The sequence below is a fragment of the Pelobates fuscus genome, chromosome 6 (assembly GCF_036172605.1).
Source record: "Pelobates fuscus isolate aPelFus1 chromosome 6, aPelFus1.pri, whole genome shotgun sequence".
NCBI classification, from domain to species: Eukaryota; Metazoa; Chordata; class Amphibia; order Anura; family Pelobatidae; genus Pelobates; species Pelobates fuscus.
The window spans coordinates 275,467,316-275,493,738 of NC_086322.1; the positions used below are offsets into that span (position 1 = coordinate 275,467,316).

The 26,423-nt window shown below is 42.6% G+C and overlaps 1 protein-coding gene across 2 annotated transcripts in view; it reads right to left on the minus strand.

Annotated features, from left to right (window-relative positions):
- SEC14L1 (SEC14 like lipid binding 1) overlaps positions 1–25,164 on the minus strand; it is a 56,527-nt gene extending 31,363 nt beyond the window's left edge. Inside the window, exons 1-3 of one of the 2 annotated variants that reach the window (XM_063459187.1) lie at positions 24,977–25,164; positions 15,732–15,795; positions 11,563–11,662 (exon numbers count right to left, since the gene is read on the minus strand). In XM_063459187.1, coding sequence (XP_063315257.1) covers positions 11,563–11,625 — 63 coding nt within the window. In that variant the 5' untranslated portion in view covers positions 11,626–11,662; positions 15,732–15,795; positions 24,977–25,164. Of the gene's footprint in view, positions 1–11,562; positions 11,663–15,731; positions 15,796–22,598; positions 22,620–24,976 lie in introns of those variants that run through there. The other variant, XM_063459188.1, reaches the window with a different exon arrangement.
- Between the last annotated feature and the right edge of the window lie 1,259 nt (positions 25,165–26,423).

The following is a 26,423-nucleotide window of genomic DNA, read 5'->3' on the forward strand; positions in this document are numbered from 1 at the left end:
TAGTTTCCCACACACAGACACACAAATACAGACACACAAATACACAAAAGGACACACAGAGACAGGAGGTGAGGGTGACAGTGTGGGAGGGAGTGTGTGAGAAAGGGTTACAGTAGGCGGGCAGGGGGAGAAAGGGTTACAGTGTGGGGGGGCAGGGGGAGAAAGGACTACAGTGTGGGGGGCAGGGGGAGAAAGGACTACAGTGTGGGGGGGCAGGGGGAGAAAGGACTACAGTGTGGGGGGGCAGGGGGAGAAAGGACTACAGTGTGGGGGGGCAGGGGGAGAAAGGACTACAGTGTGGGGGGGCAGGGGGAGAAAGGACTACAGTGTGGGGGGGCAGGGGGAGAAAGGACTACAGTGTGGGGGGGCAGGGGGAGAAAGGACTACAGTGTGGGGGGGCAGGGGGAGAAAGGACTACAGTGGGGAGGGGAGGCGGTGAAGGGGTTACAGTGGGGAGGGGAGGCGGTGAAGGGGTTACAGTGGGGAGGGGAGGCGGTGAAGGGGTTACAGTGGGGAGGGGAGGCGGTGAAGGGGTTACAGTGGGGAGGGGAGGCGGTGAAGGGGTTACAGTGGGGAGGGGAGGCGGTGAAGGGGTTACAGTGGGGAGGGGAGGCGGAGACGGGGTTACAGTGGGGAGGGGAGGCAGAGACGGGGTTACAGTGGGGAGGGGAGGCAGAGACGGGGTTACAGTGGGGAGGGGAGGCAGAGACGGGGTTACAGTGGGGAGGGGAGGCAGAGACGGGGTTACAGTGGGGAGGGGAGGCAGAGACGGGGTTACAGTGGGGAGGGGAGGCAGAGAAGGGGTTACAGTGGGGAGGGGAGGCAGAGAAGGGGTTACAGTGGGGAGGGGAGGCAGAGAAGGGGTTACAGTGGGGAGGGGAGGCAGAGAAGGGGTTACAGTGGGGAGGGGAGGCAGAGAAGGGGTTACAGTGGGGAGGGGAGGCAGAGAAGGGGTTACAGTGGGGAGGGGAGGCAGAGAAGGGGTTACAGTGGGGAGGGGAGGCAGAGAAGGGGTTACAGTGGGGAGGGGAGGCAGAGAAGGGGTTACAGTGGGGAGGGGAGGCAGAGAAGGGGTTACAGTGGGGAGGGGAGGCAGAGAAGGGGTTACAGTGGGGAGGGGAGGCAGAGAAGGGGTTACAGTGGGGAGGGGAGGCAGAGAAGGGGTTACAGTGGGGAGGGGAGGCAGAGAAGGGGTTACAGTGGGGAGGGGAGGCAGAGAAGGGGTTACAGTGGGGAGGGGAGGCAGAGAAGGGGTTACAGTGGGGAGGGGAGGCAGAGAAGGGGTTACAGTGGGGAGGGGAGGCAGAGAAGGGGTTACAGTGGGGAGGGGAGGCAGAGAAGGGGTTACAGTGGGGAGGGGAGGCAGAGAAGGGGTTACAGTGGGGAGGGGAGGCAGAGAAGGGGTTACAGTGGGGAGGGGAGGCAGAGAAGGGGTTACAGTGGGGAGGGGAGGCAGAGAAGGGGTTACAGTGGGGAGGGGAGGCAGAGAAGGGGTTACAGTGGGGAGGGGAGGCAGAGAAGGGGTTACAGTGGGGAGGGGAGGCAGAGAAGGGGTTACAGTGGGGAGGGGAGGCAGAGAAGGGGTTACAGTGGGGAGGGGAGGCAGAGAAGGGGTTACAGTGGGGGGAGGAGGGCAGGCAGAGAAGGGGGTTACAGTGGGGAGGGGAGGCAGAGAAGGGGGTTACAGTGGGGAGGCAGAGAAGGGGTTACAGTGGGGAGGCAGAGAAGGGGTTACAGTGGGGAGGCAGAGAAGGGGTTACAGTGGGGAGGCAGAGAAGGGGTTACAGTGGGGAGGCAGAGAAGGGGTTACAGTGGGGAGGGGGGGGGGCGCATTGTTTGGTCTCTGTGCCCTAACTTCTTTAAACATCCCTGGTGGTCCAGTGTCCCTAGTGGTCCAGTGGGGTAACGCTCTGGTCTGAGCTCCGCCGGGTGCAGAACTGCACAGTGTAATAAAAAAGTCTTGCGAGCTCCCAGAGTGTTGCCATGGTGACACTCTGGGTGCTCGCGAGACTTCTATCACACGGTCTGCAGCTCTGCCGCCGTGCCCCCTCCTGATCAGTCTGCTTGCCTGACTCCCCGGCGGCCCTGGATGTGTGGGTCAGCGCGACCCACTGGGCATCGCCCTGTGACCCACCAGTGGGTCGCGACCCACACTTTGGGAACCGCTGGTGTATTTTAATGAATGCAGAAAGTGCGTGTGCGCATAATGAATGCAGAAAGTGCGTGTGCGCATAATGAATGCAGAAAGTGCGTGTGCGCTTAATGAATGCAGAAAGTGCGTGTGCGCATAATGAATGCAGAAAGTGCGTGTGCGCATAATGAATGCAGAAAGTGCGTGTGCGCATAATGAATGCAGAAAGTGCGTGTGCGCATAATGAATGCAGAAAGGGCATTTTTATTAATTTTTAAAATATTTATTTGTTAACTTTTTTTTTTTTAGTCCCCCCTCCCTGCTTCATACTTGGCCAGGGATGGGGGATAAGTCAATCCCTGGTGGTCCGGTGGCATGGGCTGTGCAGTGGGGGCCCGCAGAAGCTCTTGCTTACCTTCCCAGCAGCTCCGCTGTGTAACTCTCACAGCCTGCGTGCCGCGCGGAGCATTGCCATGGTAACCAGTGGCAACACTGACGGCCGCGGGACTTAGACAGGTGAGCTGAAGGGAACTGCTGGGAAGGTAACTAAGTGCTTCTGCGGGCCTCCCCAGGACCGCTGGGTTTGTATTATTGGCAATGCAATTGGAACCCTCACTAGAGCATAAGCCGAGGGGGGCTTTTTCAGCATTAAAAGTGTGCTGAAAAACTCTGCTTATAGTCGAGTATATATATACACTGTAATATCTGCAACACTACATTTCCTCTCTCTGATCACCATCTCTTATCGCTTGCTCTCGTTTACCCCTCACCCAACAACCTCAGCCTAACCCCCTCAACTCAGAAGGAACCTTAATTCTATTGACCTTCAGCAGCTGTCAGCTGATATTGATCCACAACTGCTATCCATCCCTTCCCTCTCCTGTCCCTCACTGGCCATCTCCACATATAACACTACCCTCACCTCAGCCTTGAAAGCTACAGCCCCACTCCAAACATGCACCTCGAGGAGGACATGCCCCCAGCTGTGGCATACTAAATCAACACGCTACCTGCAAAGTTGGTCCCGTTGTGCTAAACGCTCCTGGAGAAATCTCGCACCCAGGCAGACTTTCTCCATTATAGATTCATATTGTGTTCATACAGCGCAGCCCTTGCCTAACAGTCATACCTTTCCTCTCTCATTAGTTCATGTTCCCGCAATTCCTGGCGTCTCTTTGACACCTTTAACTCTCTTCTTTGCCCTGCTGTGCCCACCGCCCAAAATAACCTTACAGCCGATAGCTTTGCATGCTACTTTACCGACAAGATTGAACAGCTAAGGAAAGAATCTCCCCACCTTGCCGTTCTCTTTCTCAACCACACGTAGATCTTGCCTTTTCTACCCTTTAGACTTTCTCCCCGGCTACTGAACAAGAGGTGGCTGCGCTTCTCCTTTCTTCTCACCCTACCACTTGCCCGCTCGATCCTGTCCCATCTCACCTTATCAGATGTCTCTCCCCCTGTCTTGTGCCTTCCTTAATACACATCTTCAACTGCTCTCTCTCTCTTCTGGCGTTGTCCCTGCTGACCTTAAACATGCCACTGTAGTACCTATCCTGAAAACACGATCTCTTGACCGGTCCTCCCCATCCATCGTCCCATACCCCTGCTCCCTTTTTCCTCAAAGCGTCTGGAAAGACTTGTCTTTACCCATATGTCTCACTTCCTCAATTCCAAATCTCTCCTCGACCCTCTTCAATCTGTCTTCCGTCCTCTCCACTCTACTGAGACTGCTCTTATCAAAATTACGAACAACCTAACCGCAGCTAAATCCAAAGGCCACTAACCCATACGAGTTCTTCTTGACCTCTCTGCTGCCTTTGACACTGTTGGTCAAGCGCTCCTTCTTCAAACACTCTGTCTCTGTGACTGTCCTCTTGTGGTTTTCCTCTTCTCTCTCCTAATGCTCATTCATTGTCTCCTTTTCTAATAACACCTCCTCCTCTTGTCCTGTCTCGGTTGGAGTCCCCCAAGACACTGTCCTTGGTCCTCTTCTATTTTCTCTTTATACAGCAATTCTTGCGGGTGGCTCCCTTCCTATGGAATAGCCTGTCTACCGCCATCAGACTCTCCCCTAGTGTTCAATCGTTTAAGAAGTGCTTTAAAACTCAGCAACCTATCATTCCTGTAAGTTTTCTTGTAATTGTCCTATTTATAGTTAAATTCCCCCTCTAATATTGTAAAGCACTAAGGAATCTGTTGGTGCTATATAAATGGCGATAATAATAATAAAAATAACTAGGAACTGGAGAGAATGGCACATTTTAGAATAAACAGAGCTTGAAGAGACGCACCAGTCACCATAATGACATCATTCAAATTAGATAGTTATGGAGCTAGGAGACCCCCACATTCTCTCCGTTTTTTGAATCCTTAAGGGGTTAAAAAGTTTTTTGAATCTCTGTCAGGAATTGGCTTAGAGAAGTCACTCCAAGCCAGGGGTGCCCAATGCCTTCAGAATGCTTTTAGAATGACAAAGCATCATGGAATGTGTAGTTTTAAAACATCCGGGGATCTACCGTTTGGGCACCTCTGCACTAAGCCAAGCAGCAGCTCCCCATTGAGAACATTTTTTTATTTTTATTTTTTAAAAGGTACATTTCGATTTTTTTAATCAATGGGTAGCTAATGCTTGGCTTACAGTGTGTGTTAATGATCACTTTTGAACTGAAAAGCTTGCGATTCAAGTTTAGCGAATAAAAGGTTACTTCAACCACCATGACGACTTCTGCATTTTTAAGTGGTCATGGTGGAAAAACCCTATATGTGCAGAGTTTTAGTAAGAAATGCCACACACACACAGATATTTAGTATAGCCGCCGGAAGGGAAACTTGATGCCTGGCAGCTTTAATTAACCAGCCTAAAACAAGAGTTCTGAACTGGCCAATGACAAAACAGTTCGGCCGCTTAGTGGGCAATGGAGACAGGCTGCTTCTGGCATCACAACCCTGTAAAAATGCCAACTTTGGCCGTTCAGGCATTTGCAACCTGCATTTCCCATGATACCACCGTTTTGCCTTTACTGACAACCTAAAAGCATTTAATAAAAAAAAAAAAAAAATTAAAAAAGGGGGGGGGGGGGGATGGGAGGAGGGAGATATCAAATAAAAAAAGTAAATGTTGAACAAAAGGAAAAAAAGGAAGGGAAAAATAAAACATAAAATCCAAAAAAGAAACCTGCAGTATCTTGTGGTTCAGAAAGCACCTGGCCACTTGCATGGTCATGTGGTTTCAATTCACATGCACTAGGTTTGTCCTGTTCTACAATACGGAAACACAGATTCTGAAAAAACAAAAAAAACTACCATCAGAACATAATGTTCGCGATCAATTCCGCATAGCAGCTGAATAGCTCAGAGCCCTCCGACAAAAACACAACCTCTCTCACTTCCTGAAACTCCCACTAATCTTTCCAAAAAAGCTCTACTTCAAAACAACCACCAGCAATGCATATAGCAGACACGTTAATTCTGCAATGATGGCTTGCACAGCACTGTGCCTAAAGAAGATAAAAAATGAAATAAAACGTTTGGCGTCTTGACATAACGGTTTAAGTTCAAAAAAGCAGTCAAGTCACAAGCTTTCGAGTTCAGACATGCTCAGATACTCAATGGTCACAAGTTTTAAGTGGGTCAATTGATGGTTATTGGCTGTCGAGTTATATGTTCGGAGAGCATTTCCCCCCCCCCCCATTATTGACTGTTAGCCACTAAAAACAAGACTGAAATCGAATAAACCTCGGATGTTTCGCAGTAAAGTGAATGTGAACAATGTACAGTAAAGCATGTAACATTGCACAGAACGAGGTGTATACACAATACATTTTTTTACAACAGTAGTGTTTATGCTGCAAAAGACTTCATTTAGATGCCTGTAAACTGGATTAGCACGCAGAGTTCCAATCAAGGGGACTGCATATACTGCGTGTCCTACCAACGCGAAGGATAAGAATTAGAGCTGCCCCCATACTCTCAAGCTGTTAACCCCTCACATTCACTCATGTGTGAGGAGTTTAAGGAGTAAACTATTGAGGAGATCCAAAGGCGGGCGGGTTATCTTGACAAATGATTTTCAAATTTAATCTCAAGGAATGATTGAGTGCGGTGGGAAGTCGTTCCAATTAATAACCGTCAGTCACGCGTGGTGTTAACCCCTTAGTGACCAGGCCATTTCTGTGCATTCATGTCCAATCTTTGGGGCAGTTTTGCTATGCGTTTCGCCCAACGTACATTACCTGCTTTGCTAGAAAGTGCACCAATACAGATTATAAATAGTTTTCAAAGATTAGACTTTCCTTGGATACCTTCTATAAGTAGGCATAGCACAGTACAATACAATACAATACAATATTAAACACCAAACAAACTTCCATTAATTTTTGGAAAATCTAGGATAAATATTGTAATGCTTAAATTACATTTCTAAAGCTAAATCTTGGCAAATTTTGGTTTGCAGAGACTATAAATTAACAGGATGTGTGGGGAAAATGATTAAAATAAATAGAACTGATCTTCAGAGTTAAAGGAATACTATAGTCACCTAAATTACTTTAGCTAAATAAAGCAGTTTTAGTGTATAGATCATTCCCCTGCAATTTCACTGCTCAATTCACTGTCATTTAGGAGTTAAATCACTTTGTTTCTGTTTATGCAGCCCTAGCCACACCTCCCCTGGCTATGATTGACAAAGCCTGCATGAAAAAAACAACTGGTTACACTTTCAAACAGATGTAATTTACCTTAAATAATTGTATCTCAATCTCTAAATTGAGCTTTAATCACATACAGGAGGCTCTTGCAGGGTCTAGCAAGCTATTAACATAGCAGGGGATAAGAAAATCTTAATAAAACAGAACTTGCAATAAAGAAAGCCTAAATAGGGCTCTCTTTACAGGAAGTGTTTATGGAAGGCTGTGCAAGTCACATGCAGGGAGGTGTGACTAGGGTTCATAAACAAAGGGATTTAACTCCTAAATGGCAGACGATTGAGCAGTGAGGCTGCAGGGGCATGTTCTATATACCAAAACTGCTTAATTAAGCTAAAGTTATTCAGGTGACTATAGTGTCCCTTTAAGTCACTGTGAGCCTGACTAGAAACGGTGATACAAATGAAAAAAATATATTTGGCGAGTATCACGGTCACAAATTTAACCTAAGCACACCAAAGGCTGGGTGCAGTCTTACTAGCACCCCCTTAAATGAACACTATAGTCAGCAGAACAACTACAGCTTAATGTAGTTGTTCTAGTGTCTATAGCATGTCCCTGCATCTCTACGAGGAGATGCTGATTGGCGTTTTGCCGCTAATGCGCAATAGCCTCCCAATTCTTTCCTGTAGAAATGCATTGGATTGGCTGAGATAATCAAGATTGATGAAACCAGCAGTGGCAAGACTGGCATGGCGTGGGAGAAAAAATAAATAGTTTAATCACTTTTTTACTGCGATCTAAGGGGGCCGGAAAACTAAATAGTTTAATACTATAGTGAACACATGTTTAGATTCCGGATAATATAGTGTTCCTTTAAATAGTCTGAAGATTCATTCTTACACACACTTGGCAACATTTTAAATGGTGCTTACTTAAACATTATATGTTTATATAAAAAAGGGTTTTCGGCTTGTGTTGTTGATTTGTATTTAGCACACCTCTCAGCTCATGACGTAACAATTCAAAAGAATCAATAGAGACTTTACTTGGCTGGCCTGTAAGAAGCCTTGGCAAGAAGTGAAGTCCACACAAACTAGATGAATTTGCTGTATTGTTCTAAAAACCATATAGCTGCTGCTCAGCCTATAGCAAATATATACAGAATAAAAGACTGTAAACGATTCAACAGAAACTAAGATAACAAATAAAATAAATGCAAACAACACAACACACTCTTTTTAAATAAAACATAATTGTTCTACTACACAACAGTTATTTTCCAAGCTCTAGAGATCAATGGATTAAAACCTTAAAGCACACAGTTAATTTATAAAAATGTTAACTGTGGTTTTGGGAGCACAATAAAGTTTAAGCTCACAGAATGCTTTATTGACAGTGTCGACACACAGGAATTGTAAATTCAGCCAAATAGACGATAGTCCCTTAAAGAGCTCAGTCCAAATCTAGGACCGAATGGTAATACGCACTAAATATATAAGGCATTAGATTATTGCTAATACACTAGACTGAGATTTATGGAGTGTGTGAAATCTCTCATGAACCATGCAGCAATGCAATGTGTTACTTGGTACATGCTGTTCTCTATTTGAACATCACAGCGCTACCACGAGATACTGCTGAATTGAATCTCTATGCTCAAAACGGATTAGTAAATAGGACAATAAAAAAGGTTTACATAATATGAAATATTGGGCTTTTCCATGACTTGTATAACAAAGAAATGAAAATGTATAGCAAACAGATCTGCTGACTCGACCAGTGCCAGGGACTCAAGTTAATCGGTTCTTGCCAAGATGCACTGAGAAGACTTGTATTTTGTTTGTGTTAAACCCTTAAAAAAAAAAAAAAAAATACTATCGTCAACTAGACTCTTTCAACTCAATTAAGTGGTCTGGGTAATTTTTTTTTTTTTAAATAATAATAATAATAGAAGATACCGCCCTCAATTAGAAATATTTAATATGCAAAAAACGAATTTTTATTAATATTTTTCACTTTGCAAAAATAAATAAATAAGTGATAGAACAAGATCGCATTGCAACAAGTGTACTAAACATTAACCATGAACTCTGAAAAGTTCAGTAAGCACAGGTAAGTGATAAGCAACGCAATATAGTTTTTAATCTCTAGTGCCAAATCCCATCTCTAATATACACAAAAAAAGGGAGCAAAACAGAGAACAGATAACAAATGGTGCAAAAAGTAAAAAAGAAAAAGAAAAAAGGAAAATGAAAACATGCAAAAAGAAACATTAAATACAACAGAAAAAGGGGGTGGGGCTTGACCAGCATGGCGAGCGGTCACACACTGCATGAACTCCAGCAATTTTGCCAACATTCTAGCCCTTTTTGCGAGTTCTTTGCTTACAAATCTGGCTCTACATAACCCAGCCGACTTGCCTCAAAGCTGGGGATCCTAGTCAGCATTCCTGAAAGTTGACACTATCGCTGTTGCAGAACGATCCTCGGAAGCAACCTTACAGGATAACCCAGGAGTGCTCACAGTGGACTGCCCCGTGACACACAATATGCGAGGCCTGACCCCAACTTTCTGGCAACATTTGATAACATCTGTGCTGCCTTTTGGGAGCGGTTGAGGCAACGTGAAGAATCCAGAATGAAGAACACAACAAGCGTTTTGTTGGTGGCTGCACAAGGTATTGCCCCCAGTTGCCCCCCACTAGAGAGGTCTGATAGCCCTTCTGAGATGAATCACCCCGGACTGCACCGGAGCCCTACAGGGCACGGGTGTGGAACCTTCGTCCCTCTAAATGTTATTACCTACATCTCCCATGATGCTTTGCTAGCATTATGGCTCAAAGAGCATTATGGGAGATGTAGTCCAAAACATCTGGAGGGCCGAAGGTTCCACACACAAAAGGCACCGACTTCGGGTTATATATCATTGATAGATATTGGTATCGTTCCATTACTAGACATTGACTGAGTTGACACCTTAAACACCCTTTTGTTACAGATTTGGGGCTTCTACGTGCTATATTTATCTATAAGTACAACCTATATTCTGTTAGCCTAACGTTTAGCTAAGGTACCTAAATCTATACTATATTTCATTATTCTCATGCACTATTATTAATATTTTGTTGTTATCTGATTGCTAAGCTGTGGTGGTAGATAGGTATTTATCAGCCAGTTTGGACTCATCCAAACTAGACATTTAGGCGATATCTCCTTTTTCTCTTCCAAGTGTGCTTTTTGCCTCACAAGATACATTTACTTTTCTTATAGTTGTTACAGACAGCTACATGTCTCTAGTTCGTTACTTGTTTCCAGTTATGGACATTACTGAAATGTAACTATTTCTTGTTATTATCTTCTGCTAAGGAAAATTAATGGCTTAACTTTACATTTCTAGAATCTACCGTTGGTCATTTTCCCTTCTTTTTCACACTAATAAAAAATTTTCTTAGTAAATGTACTTATAATATAGAGCAAAATCTTCTGTACTTCACTCGCCCTTGTTTTCCCGTGTTTGTAGGTTCTTTACCTTTTTAAACTATACCTATTAAATGTAAATGTAGTAATATAGTTTACACACAGTGCAAATAGTTTTTTTGCAATAGGTGTGATATAATAATTGCATTGCAGATGCTGGAAGTCAGCATCTGCAATGTTTTCTGGAAAAAGTAGGGTTTTCCGATCCCCATTGCTGGATAAAAAGTCCAGTAGCAATGCACCAAAACCACTTCATAAAAGGTAAAGTAGTTCTAATGCTTAGAGTGTCCCATTAAGGGGTTAACCGGCTGGAGACATGTATGGCCTCCTATCCATATCTTGTCAATCGCTGAAGCAGATATGAAGAGCATCTTCCTAAACAACAGATTAGATTAGCCTTGAAGAGAGTGACAGTTCCTTGCAATTATTAGGAGATGCGGTAAGAAGATATTGGCATCAAAAATATATAGGGTTTATTCATTTGACCTCATCTCACCACCTGTAAGCAATCTGTAACCTAAAAATCACAAGTGATGGCTCACAATCAGCCTATAAGAAAATAACGCAAACAGCACCAACGAAAAGCAACTGTACAGCCGCCATAAAACCCAATCAAAAATGAACATATTAAAGATTTTCCCATTTTAGAACAGTGACAAACACGGTATCTAAATGGTTTTATTGAACTTCACCATAATGCTGCACAATTTCTCCCCACCACTTGTTTGAACATTTGTTCCAAGATCAAGGGGTATTCACATAAAAAAAAAAATCTTTACATGACAAGAACAAAGAACGGTTTCTTTCCCGAGTGTGCAGCATGGGTGGAGAAAACACACCAGTGTGCAACATCTGATTATCACATATCACTACAATGGATGTTGGACTCCAATTTGTTCAATACACTAAACAGAGAAGCCAGGAGAGCAAATCTTTCCGGACTAGGTGGGTAGGTAGTTTGGTATTTAATGAATAGTGAAATATTCTTTCATCACCAAACTACTATCAAACTCAGAGATGGAAACATTTTTAACCTATGTATTAAATGTATTCCACGATACACTCTAGTCCAGGGGTAGGCAACCTTCGGCACTCCAGATGTTCTGGATAACATCCCCCATAATGCTCTTACCCCCGTAATGCTGGCAAAGCATCATGGGAGGTGTAGTCCAAAACATCTGGAGTGCCGAAGGTTGCCTATGCCTGCTCTAGTCTAATCTAAGATGTGCAGATCACCTACCCTACTACCAGATACTACTTCATAAATGCAAATACGATAATTTTTATTATAATATTTAATACTCACAGCCATAATCAACTCAAAGCTCTGCTTGTACACCCGGACGGGTGACTGGTATTTTTGCACCATGGTGGCTACGACTTCTGGTTCTTTACAAACCTAAAACCTAGAAACAAGAGAAAAAAGAGGATTAAAATGCGTGTTAAAGAAAAGCTTGACATGCTATGGAAAGTGGCCAAAATGTTTAAAGGGACATTCTAGGCTGGTTTCTGGGAGTTGTAGTTCAATAATAAACTGTAACCTAACCGACATATTGCATTAAAAACCACATTGGGATGAGTGTTCTTTCCAAACTATGATGTGTGTGTAATATTTTATAAAGCAATTTACTGCTCACCGAAGCATGAAATCATGGAGGTAACAGTAGGTACATAATCCGTCAGCACAAAATCAGGAGCAATATAAATGTCATTATTAAATAAACAGCCACTCTCAGATTTTGGTCAACATTTCCGTCCCTAGATTTTGTAAACATTTTTTACTGAAGTTATAAAAAACAAAACAAAAATGAAATAAATAAAACAAAAGGTTATGAACTAAAAAAAAAAAAAAAACATTTTGTTTAATTTTAATATGACATGTAGGGAAATCATTATTGGGGAAAAGGAATGTCTTAATATATGCGTACAGAGGGCACACACACTAAGAATGTGGGACCAATAGATGCCAGTGCAGAGGGTATGCTTCTAGCAAAGTGTGAGTGCCATTCATGGACTCTAGGACAAACTGTTTGAGCTCTTTGACCTAAGGGTGTACCTGAAGCACCCTCGGGTCGGGCCTTGTTTGAGTCTTGCTAATCCAGAAGTTCTACTTTTACATCAGAAGTATTAATTTCGCCCACATTTAGACAGCAAATTACTGGCTAGTAGTCTTGGGCCAAGGCATACACAAATATTACTTATTGATAAAAATGCTCTAACTCAGGAATTGGAGAGGTAAACTGTTGATGACATGACAAATGTATAAATTGGTAAACCGCTACATATTCCAATTTGCAGGAATTATCAGACTTAAATAAATGGCGATGTTGATACCTTGTTGACAAAATTAGTTAAAACTTTGGTTTAATGGCTGCATTGCAATTATTCAAGAATGTGAAACAATATGTACAGCTTGAAGCTTAAGCCACAAAGGGGTTACACAACCAGATCCTTGCAATATTTCCGTGTGTTAAAGTAGAGCAATGTAATCCTTTAACTAGAGGAGGAGGGGCTGCGGAAGATTTATGGTAGTTAAAATACTGTAGACACAGTTATCAATAAGATCCATGCAGGACAGCTGCAACCGTTTTAACAGATGGTATAAAAAAAGCTAGTGATCATCACACAAGCAGTACGTTCATATACATCATGCAGGGACCAATGACTCATAGAAATCTTAAAAACAAATAATTCTCAAACAGAGAAATTCAAAGGGGGTTTAGCAAAGCATCCATGGGTCAGAGTCTAGAATTGTACTAGTAACACAAAATACAACTGAGAAACCAAACGAAGGATCCTACATTTACACAAAGCGCTTGCCCTTAAAGAGTTAATGGTTTTAAATTCTAAAGGGTCGTTGGGGTCCAAAAGTTACTCAATAGTTCTGCAAGGATTAATTGGCAAATGTATTTGATACAAGGGACACACTGCTAGTGCATGACGTGGGGACAAAGCATTGCATTTAAAGGCTTTTCTTTGTTACGTTCATCCTCAACAGAATTACTGGGGGTATACAATCTTTAACATAAAGACTTTCTACTACATGAAGGGTTTTTTTTATTTTTAAAATTATAGTGGCTTAAATATATAAAAGTTTTGTTTTACGAATGTTTGCAAAGGATCGATTGGCATTTTAGGCAGGGTAGATACTCAAAATGACAGCATGTAAACATTGCTTTTATGTGGGCATTATAGAAACCAAGGAATCTACATTTCATTTAAATTGCAGGTTGCATATAGTTTCTAGACTTGTACACAGCGTGGAAGGGATGGATCATTCCTTTACAGTCTGTGTGAAACAGAGGGAATGGCTGGAACCTTGGCAAAAGAAATCCTCACAAGACAGGATGTGTGGACCTGATTCACGGGATTATTAAACTCATTATGGATCAGATGTTACCACTGTGGTCATGACGATCTGGTTGCTAGAGTGTCTGTGCTAGCATAAAATGTCCTGTTTTTTTTATTTTGTAAGCACTGTCAGCTCTTGAAAGCCCTGGTAAGGGACCAAGATCAGGAATGGATGAATGAAAATAGGTCAGAGTTTTCCAGGTCTAAAACATACCGTCAAGAGCAGAGGATTCTATAAATGAGCATTTCAAGTTTATCTGCACATCTAACATTACAATATTATGTTGTGGTTAGGGCTGGCACCCTCCCGGGATAAGTAGTCAAACAACTTGAGGAAGGTTTGACAACTTACCTGGGGTCCGCTGGGTGCCTGCAGCTGCATGCACTCTAGCCACAAGCTCTTGAACTGTGCCAAGCCTGGCATTGCAGGGCTTACCGCATTGGCTGAGAGAACACAGCTGTCACTCTGAGCCAATCAGTGGACTCTGCAGGACAGGGTTTATACCAGTGGAGCTAGCGGAAGCTCCTTCCAGCACTAGAGGAGGTGGTGACCAGCATCAAGCGAACCCCAGGTAAGTTGTTAAACCAAACTGAGTACTTACGACAAGAGGGAGGCAAACCACTCTTGGCATCATACCCACTACAGCTTTGTATTTCTTACACTAAAGCGTTCCTTTAAGGAACCATTAAAGTCAACCAGACCAATTCCGCTCTTCAAAAGTTGTCTGGGTGCAGTGGTTTGGTTATTTAAAAGGTAAAACACTGCCAATTTGCAGAAAGGGCAATGTTTGCCTTGAAGGGTTAAACATGCCACTAGGGCAGTGATGGTGAACCTATGGCATGCACTCCATGCAGTACATGTGTGTGTATTCATAAGTTGTTTTTTCCAAACTTAAACCTCAGTTCAGGTTTTTAATTGCCGTGTTGGCACTTTGAGGAAAAAAAAGTTGGCATGTATTGCGGTTTGGACACTCGGGCTCAAAAAGGGTCGCCATCACTGCTCTAGGGTCTGTCCTACGGACAATCACTAGAAACACGGGGTTCATTGCTTTTCTATGAGAAACATTGGATGCTGGAATAGACATTACCCGTTGGAGGCCATGCCTCCTCGACTATTTCACTGGGAGCAGAGATGTGAGCAGCACAGAGGGAGTCTCAGCAATGTAAACAGGTGAATAAAACCATTTTAGTAATCTTTTTTGCACAGAGGAGGGAAGGGGCAAATGTGTATAGCTACTGACAATATAGCATTGGGAATATAGGTCTGCATTCCTAAACGCTAGTGGCTTTTTTTTTTTAGGTCATTCATTAACCCCTTAAAGAGCCAATGGTACACATTGTCAATGTCAACAAGGACTTATTTAGCTTTGTCAATTACATAAAGTCCTGCAGTAAGTATTTAAGTGTTTTTTCCTTAAAGAACAAATTATGACTTATACCCCACTCCCTCTAGCATGTAAGCTCATTGAGCAGGGCCCTCAACCCCTCTGTTCCTGTGTGTCCAACTTGTCTGGTTACAACTACATGTCTGTTCGTCCACCCATTGTAAAGCGCTGCGAAATTTGTTGGCGCTATATAATTAATAAAATAATAAGAATGACAACATCATCATTAGCCCTTAAATGGTTAAATCCTACATATTTCATTACTATAAAATATTGTCAATCTTTTTTTTTTTTTTATACTACACAAAATGGGATCTGTTCGGTCTCTCGGATACGAAATGCTTCTGAATCCGGTACACTCAAAGTGTTTCTTTGGGACAGATTTCAATTAAAGAATTCTGCGCCTATTAATATAAACCCAGGAATTTACAGTGTATTATTCATCTAATGATCGCCCCCGTACAATACCAGTTTGGTATAGCATTTGAAATTGCTGCACAAACTGTTCAAATTATACATGTGGAGACAAAGAGCAGGAATGACTGCTTCCATCAGGCTTTTACAACGAATGTGGGATAAGTAGTACATGTTGTTGCATCTGGAGAGTAATATTACTGGTTGACAGATAAGGTAGTTTGCAGGATTGGGGCCCATGTAATGGAAGGTATGTGAAGCATTCATGTAGATCCAGCTATTGGAACACCCACACAATATAAACTCAAAGCTCTGCATGGCTTACCCAACAGAAGAATGCAGATTGTCATGGGCTATGCGCAGGCACAGGGGGGCTTTGTGTAACTCATCTGAAAAGAGACAAAAAGCAGTAACTATGAGACATACAGTTTATAAAATCATAGTCCGGTATGGAAGAAAAAACATATATGAATGTTAAAGTGAATATAAACACTTTACTCATACAGATTACAGGATAGCAACTCTGACTGTGATATAAAACAAGAATTTAAACTATGCACTAAGCCTGTCCATTACAGGCTCTTAAAGGACCACTATAGTGCCCGGAAAACATACCCGTTTTCCGGGCACTATAGTGCCCTGAGGGTGCCCCCACCCTCAGGGTCCCCCTCCCGCCGGGCTCTGGTGTGAGGAAGGGGTTAAACTTACCTCTTTCTCCATCGCCGGGTGGGGAGCTCTCCTCCTCCTCCTCTCCGCCTCCGATCCTCCCTTTCGGCTGAATGTGCATGCGCGCCAAGAGCTGCGCGCGCATTCAGCCGGTCTCATAGGAAAGCATTTACAATGCTTTCCTATGGACGCTTGCGTGCTCTCACTGTGATTTTCACAGTGAGAATCACGCAAGCGCCTCTAGCAGCTGTCAGTGAGACAGCCACTAGAGGATTTGGAGGACGGATTAACCCTAATATAAACATAGCAGTTTCGCTGAAACTGCTATGTTTATAATAAAAATGGTTAATCCTAGAGGGACCTGGCACCCAGACCACTTCATTAAGCTGAAGTGGTTTGGGTGCCTAGAGTGGTCCTTTAAGTTTACCGATTTGCTATACAGGGTAGCTTTAGGTGTTTAAAACATGATCGCGATCATCAGGGAAACAAATCTGCAGTCGGCATCAAAGTATACAGCGGTCCCTAATAAACAGCATATGTACCCTCATGATCTAGAAAGCTGGCAAACTGACTTTTAAAGTCTGAAGATTGCCAGATTCAAACATATTTGCCAAGCAGCATACTGGACTTTAAATAAAGAAATACATAGCGGTAAATGTGGTCCTACGAATACTTGTGCATGCTGTTCCTCTTTATAGGCACTGTTTAGAGCTCCTGCCCCCCTATACACGTCATGCTTTTGTGAATGAAAATCATGCACTTTGGTATAAAAGAGCCCACAAGCCAGTTATAAAGTAAATTGGGTTGAATTAAGGTTTACCTTAACCCCTTAAGGACACATGACATGTCTGACACGTCATAATTCCCTTTTATTACAGAAGTTTGGTCCTTAAGGGGTTAAAGGGACACTATAGTCACCTGAACAACTTTAGCTTAATGAAGCAGTTTTGGTGTATACAACATACCCCTGCAGCCTCACTGCTCAATCCTCTGCCATTTAGGAGTTAAATCCCTTTGTTTATGAACCCTAGTCACACCTCTCTGCATGTGACTTGCACAGCCTTCAATAAACACTTCCTGTAAAGAGAGCCCTATTTATGCTTTCCTTATGGCAAGTTCTTTTTAATTAAGAGTTTCTTATCCCCTGCTATGTTAATAGCTTGCTAGACCCTGCAAGAGCCTCCTGTATGTGATTAAAGCTCAATTTAGAGATTGAGATACAATTATTTAAGGTAAATTACATCTGTTTGAAAGTGTAACCAGTTGTTTTTTTCATGCAGGCTTTGTCAATCATAGCCAGGGGAGGTGTGGCTAGGGCTGCATAAACAGAAACAAAGTGATTTAACTCCTAAATGACAGTGAATTGAGCAGTGAAATTGCAGGGGAATGATCTATACACTAAAACTGCTTTATTTAGCTACAGTAATTTAGGTGACTATAGTGTTCCTTTAAGTGAAATGGTCTTGGGAACAATTATAGATCACAAACTAGGCAACAGTATGCATTCCCAATCTGCCTTTGCAGAAGCTAGTAAATTGATTTTGCGCATACATTTTTTTAAAATAAATTTAAAACGAGGAGGGGAGTATTGATTCACGTGATCAAAATATACATTTTATTTAACCAGTCTTGGTAGGTACTAACCAATGCATACAAGACTTGCTGTTTTTTTTTTTTTTTTTTTTTTTTTTTTTTAAGTATAAGTTATTTATTAGGTATAGTGATGAACCTCAGGGGGGAATTAATATGATAAAACAAGTTGATGGTTCTGTGCAGTTTCACGATAGTTTAGACATATGCCGCTAGGTAAACTGAGTATACATTAATAGGAAGTAAGTTACTCTAGAGTTGCAGGCTGTTCTGTTAGACCTAGCTATTAGCGAGAGTTCTAGAAGTACAATGCATAGTTAAAAGCATATCGTTGCAGACAGAAAATAAAATGAAAAAAAAACAGGAAAGGAAAAAAAAAAAAAAAAGACTTGGTTAAATAGATCATTATTGGCATGTGAAGAGCAGGTGAAATAACATATGCATATCGGTCAGATGTGAGGTTCTTGCTGGTAACAGGCCTGGAAGGTTGCAGAAAGGGCTGGATTGCGTCCATTGTGACAAATTAAAAATAGAGGTGAGTAGGGTTTTGTCAGGTTTCAGGTGCCGTAATTCCTGCCAGGGTATATATAGTCCCAGTGGGCTACTCAGCCGATGCCCCTCTGTGTGAGGCCGTCGTAGCTTGGTTGCCAGTGTCCAATGAGTGCTTTGCGCACTACCTTGCGGTTCTGAGTGCCTGGTGAAGTGTTCGCTTCCCCTCTCCGCCGGGGAGTAGTGAGCCGTTGGTGCAGTCGTGGCCTTGTCTGCCTGTCGCGTGCTGTGGTGCGGCGAGCCTTCCGTCCTGGTTTGTTGGGACTACGCTTCTCCCAGCTCTCCTGCAGGGCTTCCAGTTGCGTTTCTGTAAGGGTGTCCCTCAGTTGGAATTCAGCTCTGCAGCTAGACCCGGGGCTGGACCTCCAGGTTGGGCCCCTATATGTCGCTGGGGCTGTAGAGTGTGGGGTTGCACCACGCTGGTCCCAGTTTCTGGCGGCATGGGAGGTACTCGTTGGTTGGGCCAGCCTGACGTTCCAGCTCCCGTGATCGTGGGAGCGAGTGTCGGCAGTAGTGCCATGCGACTCCCCTGCCATCTTTGTCGGTCGCTGTCGCCTGCCTTGCTGGGTGGCCGTTTTGGGGATTCGCGGTAGGGGCCCATAGTAGTGGCGCCGGGTTACCGGACGGATCCAGGGTGCCACCATTTTCACCGCTCGTCTGCGGGTCAGGCCCTGGCTGCAGAGTATAGTCCAGAAGCTTTTGCACTGCTGATCGAAAACCTCCAGGGGCCCTGTGCCTGGCTTATTGCTTGTGTCCATAGCTGAGGTTTGCCGCTTGGCCGCCATCTTAGGTGTCCAGAGAGACTCCGGGGTGCCGGCCAGCGGGGACCGGGATGACCCCCACCGGTCCGGGGGGGGGGTAGGAGTAAAGTGGGTCTGCTGGACGTACCAGTCGGCGTGGAAGTCGGCCGCACTTCCCCCTCCCAGCCGTCTGCAGGCCTCAACTTGCTGCCGCGGTTTACGGTACCGTAGGTCCTTGGGGAGGGTAACTACCGTTTTGTCGCCGTGTGTCCAGGTGATGTAGCCCAGTGTGGCATCGATCGCTGTGCTTTATCTGGGTTGTTTCCCCCAAAAAACGGTCCGTCGGTCGGGAGCTCATGCAGCACACGTCCGCTCAGCTCCTAGTTCAGGCTCCGCCCCAGACTTGCTGTTTTGAAGATGTTCGGACCCAGTCGTCTAGTCATCACTATTTAGCCCTTGTCAGAGAGTCACCCAAATCTTTTTGATTGACCTTTTTTCCAGCTTTTTAACACATGGAATTCAAGAACTGACTGTTTACATCCTGCCTAATATAGCTCACCCCTTGACAGGTGCAAGTGTAACAATACAACAAGTGTTATTCACTTCACCTGTCAGAGGTTTTAAATGTTGTGGCTGAACATTGTATATACAGACATAGTTTTGAGGTTTCTAAGTCTGCAGTTTGTGTAGTTAACACGGCACAAACTAGTAAATGGATGAATCCTTAAACCAATAAAATAAAGCCTCTATTTAACCTTGTTTTTCAAAATGTTTACAAGTAAATCTAAACGGTATTATCCACGCAAAACGCAAGATCTTGTAACGGCAAGACAAGCACAACCTATAGCTGCCTGATATGAACATGTAGTTGCAGTAGTTTTGCAAACAGCTGTGTAACTAAAATCAACAGAATAAGGACAGATGGGGACATTGGGCTTTCACCATAAACTTTGTTTCCAAATCTATTTTGTTAGCAAGGCCAGGCTTCCAAAACATGTGAACTGTCTACTTTCCAGATAAATGGGAAATTCAACAGCCAGGTAATCAATATTTTAGTACACGTTTATGGATTTTAAATTTTAGTCCTTATCACAAAGCTAAGCCCAAAGCACACACAAAGCAGCTGTAATGCTATCAAACACACCGGCCCACAATTATCCATAAACAGTCTTCTTTACAAAGTGATAGGATTTTTGTGAGATTTTAAAGGAAACTGCTTAGCTCCTTAGCAAACAACCAAGCTGTACAGGAAAGATAAGAGCCTGTACACTTTATATTATTATTATAAATATAAAGAAGGTGTGTTTTCCACAAGTGTAGAAGGCATGCCTTATTTTTCAGGCATGAAATAAAGACTTTTTCTGCATAGTTTATGCTCTAAACTGAAAATACAGGTTTATGTTTAAAAAAATAAATAAAAAAAAAAAAGACTAACACAGGAAAATCCTCCAAGAACACTATATTTTCCTATTTTGTCCTAGAATTTGCTTGTCACTTTGCTACATTCATGAATAACCCCATTTGTGTGCAAATTTGGATGAATTTGTGATGCAGATATACAGGACCCTCATTCCCAGGTTTAAACCTTGGATCTGCGCTCATCTTGTGTCTTTATTGCCTAACTATGACAGCAGGTATCTCTTTAAAAGACTGTGCCAACTACTGGTTTATGCCCTCTTAAAGGGCCTCTCTAGCCACCAAAACCACTGCACCTTAATGTAACATTGCGATTCCTGAAAAATGTTTACACTTTTACAAACAGACAACCACTAGAGGAACTTCCTTCTTAAAGTGATACTCTAGGCACCAAAACAACCTTGGCTTACTGAATTGGCTAGAGTCCATGGAGGCCCTAGCACATCCCTGTTTAATTATCAGCTGATGCCTTTAGTGTATCACTGCCCTATCTTTGGAAAGAATGGGCATAGGGTAAAATGGAACTCCCCTTTTGTCAAACGGTGCCAGGCTGCAGGTGCCCAGAATCCCTGATTAACTGTTAAAAAAATTCTGTAATATTTAACAACTGGCGACTCCAGGTACCACAACCACTTCAATGAGAAGGCACCATAACAACCCTAAAAGATCCTTAATAAATAAAAAATTAAAAAAAAAAAAATAAACTGTACGGTCATTTCAGGACGTTTACTGAAACGGTCTTGGGCTAAACCAAAAAAAATGAATCCTAGAATTGCAAGGCGTTTAAAATAAAATCCTTTAAAAAGTAGCTGATATATTCAGAAATGTTAAGAAACATTGCTGCCAGTTCATCTGTGGTATATTCAAGTTTAGCTTCAGCGCTGATTGAAACCCTAAATGAAAACAGAGTTTGTGAGGACTCAGGAAAATTGGCACTGTGCCACGAAAAAAGTGACTTTGCCAAGTATTTGGATCTGCAGTAGAGAGAAGTGCGCCAATTATCTCATTATCTAGAACAAACCGGTCGCTGAACCCAAAATCATAAGGTAAACGTAGTCAACACCTTTCAAGTCCTAAAATGACCTTACATGGAACTACGGTATAATGTATTTAGCATCTGACCCAACAAGATATTCAATAGGCAGAATGAACTTATATGTTTTAATTTAGAACAGTAAATACAAAACATGACCAGTTCGCCGAATTTGTTATACAAGAATAAATATTAAACAGAGGAACTTTTCCAAAGAAAGGACAGGTTCCCTAAAATTTTACTTTGCTAGATTTGAACAGGAAATTAGTAGCTTCCATGTGCGTTAAGTTTTGTGAGAACCGTAATAAGTTCTTAAACAGTGACAGTTTTGCCTTTAATTTATTTAAAACATAGACGACAGTAAAAAGGCTACAGTAAACAAAGTCTTGGTTTTTAAGCCTTGTGCTAATTGGAATAGTCAACAAATAGCAATATTCTACCATGAGAAAATAAAACAAAAGTAAAAGGATGACAAACACACTTAGGCATATGGATATAAGAAATGACTGAGCCTACAGTCAAAATATTCTATGAAGGAACTTTATACATAAACAGGGTTCGGTGGGAAAAAAAACCCAAATGTTTTGGATTTATCCATGTAGGATATAAATGTAAGTTAAAAAGGTTACATCACCTAAAATAATGACTGACTGGGGACAGGCGTAAAAATCATTCCTGATCTATGTCAAAGGTTGTAATCCGGTCAATCGGGCTCAAAAAATAAGTGTTCTCGAACTTCCATTGCATATAGCCTCATCAACAGACATTTCTCTAAATGCCAAGGAAGCCAATCAGACGAATTTAGACTTGCTCGGATATTGAAGAATTGATCTACAAAAATGTTGCCGTGTCTTCAACCATCTCAATACAGTATCGCTAAACACAACCAAATATCACAAGTCTTCCTTTAGCCCTCTCACACTGATAAAGTCGAATACTGATCTAAATATGTTTGTATTGTATTCCTCAAGCTGAATTAACCAGCTGTAAAGATCATCCTTTGTGCTAGGTTGTGTTTTATGTCGAGGATTGAACATTTTCTATAGAATTTAGGAGTCATGCAATTGTTTATTTAATAAATAAGACACTCTAACTTTGCCTGCCCTGAAAGAAGTGCCATTCTCTCACAAGCACATACCTAATTAAGCGCAGACAATCCGCCAACCACATGCACAGTTTCCAAACTAGCCGTACTAACCCACAATGTTCCTGGTGTCTGGTTCCAAAGGTCCTTTCTCTTGCGTGCTCCTGTAGCAGTGATAGCTTCAGGGCTCACCTTGCACAGCATCCCAATTTAGAGTACTGGAAGGATGTGATGTATTCCATAACTTTCTATATGCGTCAGTTTGTCCCACAGGAGTTTCTGTGGCTAGGGCATACAGGCAGTCTTCGCCAAGGGAATCTGGGAGCCGGTTAGAACATGTCTCATACAGCTTAGTCTATTGAACTCCTGGTCTAGAGCAGCCTACGGAGAGCCTGGTAAGGAGACGTTTGGTCCAGGAAAAGCCGGTTTTGGTGTAACCTGTGGAGGTGACAGGAAGAGGCTTGCTCCATTGCAGTTCATGAGGTGACTTGGTCAGGAAAGGTCTGCTCTAGTGATGCCAAAGGGGGGGGGAGGAGTCTCATTGGGAGAAAATCTATGGTGGTCTAGTTAGGAGAGATCTATTCATATTGCTAATATCAGATAAACTAATTATTAGAACTAGGTCTGACTTTGGTGTTTCAGTGACAACTTGGCACTAAGTATTTGCCCAATGCTGTCCTTTTTTTTTTTTTGAAAGCTCAAAATATCAAAGTATGTTAAGAAAAGAATGAAAAACTAAAACACAATTTGGACCCCCTATACTTTATACCCAACCATATCTGCATCCTGGTAAGAATTCCTTATGAGACAGAGAAAACTTTAACATATCAATGCGTTCTGAAGCAGAACTTTTACAACAAATTTCCTATATAAGCCACCATTTACAATACTTAGTTAAAAGTTATATCAACTATTTATCTTAACATTTGATACCTTAAAGACAAGTGATTACCCATGGTAGGCAATAGAATAATAAGAATTGGGACAGAAAAGATGATGTGAGTAGCACTGGCAAACAGCGCGCACACACACACACACACACACAATAAAAAGTAAAAAGAACTGCATGCACCTTCACTATCACCAAATATAATCACCCAGTCTATTGATATTTAAAAGTATAAAATATATTTCTACATAAATTATAACTCGTTGGACTGATACGGAAGTGATTATATAAATGCTTACATCACGAACACAAAAAAAAAAAAAAAAACACCCCAAACGACTCACACAACATTAACATTAAAACACACACACATATACACATATATATATATATATATATATATATATATATATATATATATTATACACACAGTTTCTGGAAGAACTGGTGTGTCACTTGTTGAGACCTACAATTTTTTCTACGACACTCAGCCACATAAATGGCTTAATTAGCATCGCAGTAACATGGTAAACAATAACTTTGTTCACAAAATGTTTGACATCATTCTCACTATCATAGTTACTACACAAAATATACATGTAAAGCGTAAATTATTATTTCAGATGTTTGGCATTTAAACTTTATGTTTGGTTAGTAGCAAGTCATTTTGAAAGCTGGAATCTATTTCAAGAAGAAATCTCTTCACTCAAGAGATTATATATATATATATATATATATATGACATGTGGATATAGCGGTGGTTGGGGTTAGGAATTCTGGATGACAAAACACACTCTTTATACCCCATGAAGAGTATATTTTACTGGTTTTGTATTAAAGGTTAAACTGAAATGGCTTTTTATAATTTTAGCTATTTATAGTTATGCCGGCAGCTACAAATTAAAGATACACTCTGGGCACTACAATGCCTTCCTCTAAATGTAGTGGTTATGGTCCCTGGAGATCCAGGGCATAGTCTTACCTTGAAAGGGGATTTGACCCTTTATTCCGTTTAGAATACTGTAGCCTCCCACGCGCAAAATAAAATGTAATTTTACCAACATACATACATACATACATACATACATACATACATACATACATACAACCTAAATACACCCCCCCTTTATATTCATGTAATTTACATTAAGGACCACCTAAAAACACACAATATCTATATAACAGGAAATACACAAAAATACTGGAGAGAAAAAACACACACACAACAACACAAACAAACACACAATATCTGTATAACAGGAAATACACAAAAAAACTGGAGAGAAAACACACAACAACAAACACAAACAAAAACACAATATCTATATAACAGGAAATACACAAAAATACTGGAGAGAAAACACACATACACATACACATACACACACACACAACACTACCACCACACACACACAAAAACCCAGGGGAGGCCAATAGGTGGATACCTAGCTGTTTTTATAACTACAAGTCCCTGATGCTTCACAGCTGTAAGGCTGACAGAGCATCATGGGAGTTGTAATCCAGCTTCCCCGATCCGTCGGGCTGCGGGTGACCCGGGGAGGCCAATCCTTGCTATCCCGGTAGAGCTCCCTCCCGCTCTCACCTTGCAGATTCTCCGCTCCGTGTCCGCTCTGCCAACGTTTCGGTCTCTCTGGGCACCGGCTGACCGACACACCGGCGGTGACTCGAAGCCGCGCAGGCGTCAAACAGCAGCCGCGTGACGTCAGTGATGTGATGATTTCCGAGCTCCGCCCACCAACCCCCCCCCTCCCCTCTCTCCGTCAGCTGCTCAGAGCATTCCAGGCGTCGGTCACGTGGTACGGTGAAAAAAAAACAAAGAAAAAAAACAACACAGTTACCTCAAAGTCCTGGGCGGGCCCAAGATGCGGAAGTTGACGTCGCTGTGACGTCATTGGCTGGCAATGATGTGATGGCCTAGATTGGAAACAATGACTGCACATTCAGGGTTATTCTCTGGACCAAGCTACCCTTACAGATGGTGTAAACTACACCTCCCATGATGCTTTGCCAGCATTGTGACTGTCAGAGCATTATGGGAGATGTAGTCCACAACATCTGGAGTGCCAATGGCTTGCACTACATATATAGAATGTACCCAAAGCTGACTTGGAATTTGTTTCCAGTTTGCCTAATATTGTCCTAAAATATGAAATGCCCTAGGGAATCCTGGTAATTAATACTTTAATTAAGAATAACCATCTCCATTTTATTAATAAAGTCTCCCAAGCATACAATTTAAAGGGAACACTCCAAGGACCATAACCACTTAAGCACCCCAAAAGTACGTAGTCCATCCACTTGGTTTATCTTCTTAACTAGAGTCCACCAGGTCCTGTTTTGGGTCCCATGCTGGTAGAGCCTCCAGAGCTTAGTTAAAAGCAGAAAGGGAGGCTGCAGTAGAGGCAGGGAATAACACCTGGCAGACTCCAGGTAAAATGTCAAACCGAAACGCTTTGACTCCTTACATGACGGGCGCTGCGGCACGCCTCCCAACCGTCCTGATTCTGGCGAGACAGTTCTGATTTTTAGGTCCCAACTTAGATCCTTGGTGTCCAGCTGTGTGTATTCACGCCAGCCTGATCTGCCAGTAAAGGGACAGACCCGACCACCTTTTCCAGGGGAGTCCTCCCCTTTTGGTTCAGAGACAGAGATGTGATTGGTCACGGGCAGTTCTCTCTACCCCCACTCCCATCAACGTCTTGATAGAAGGGATATAGCTGTAGTTGTTATGGTGCTTGGAGCGCTCCTTCAAACAAGAACAAACAATAAAGTGTGAAATGGGAATGAAAGTGGTAACTTAAGGTGCCAAATTAGTAGAACTGCATACCCCCTGTTACGACACTCACCGCCAGATAGATGAAGCTGCCGTTTAGTAAATAATCCCCTTTTCCAGAAATGCAGATTCTGTACAGCCGACCGTCAAACTCCCGAACGGAGGATACGAATGCGGCAACTCCCGATCATCAAATCAGCCGAACTCCTTCCACAGCTAGAAATAACGAAAGCGCTGTCCCATTAATAATTCCCCC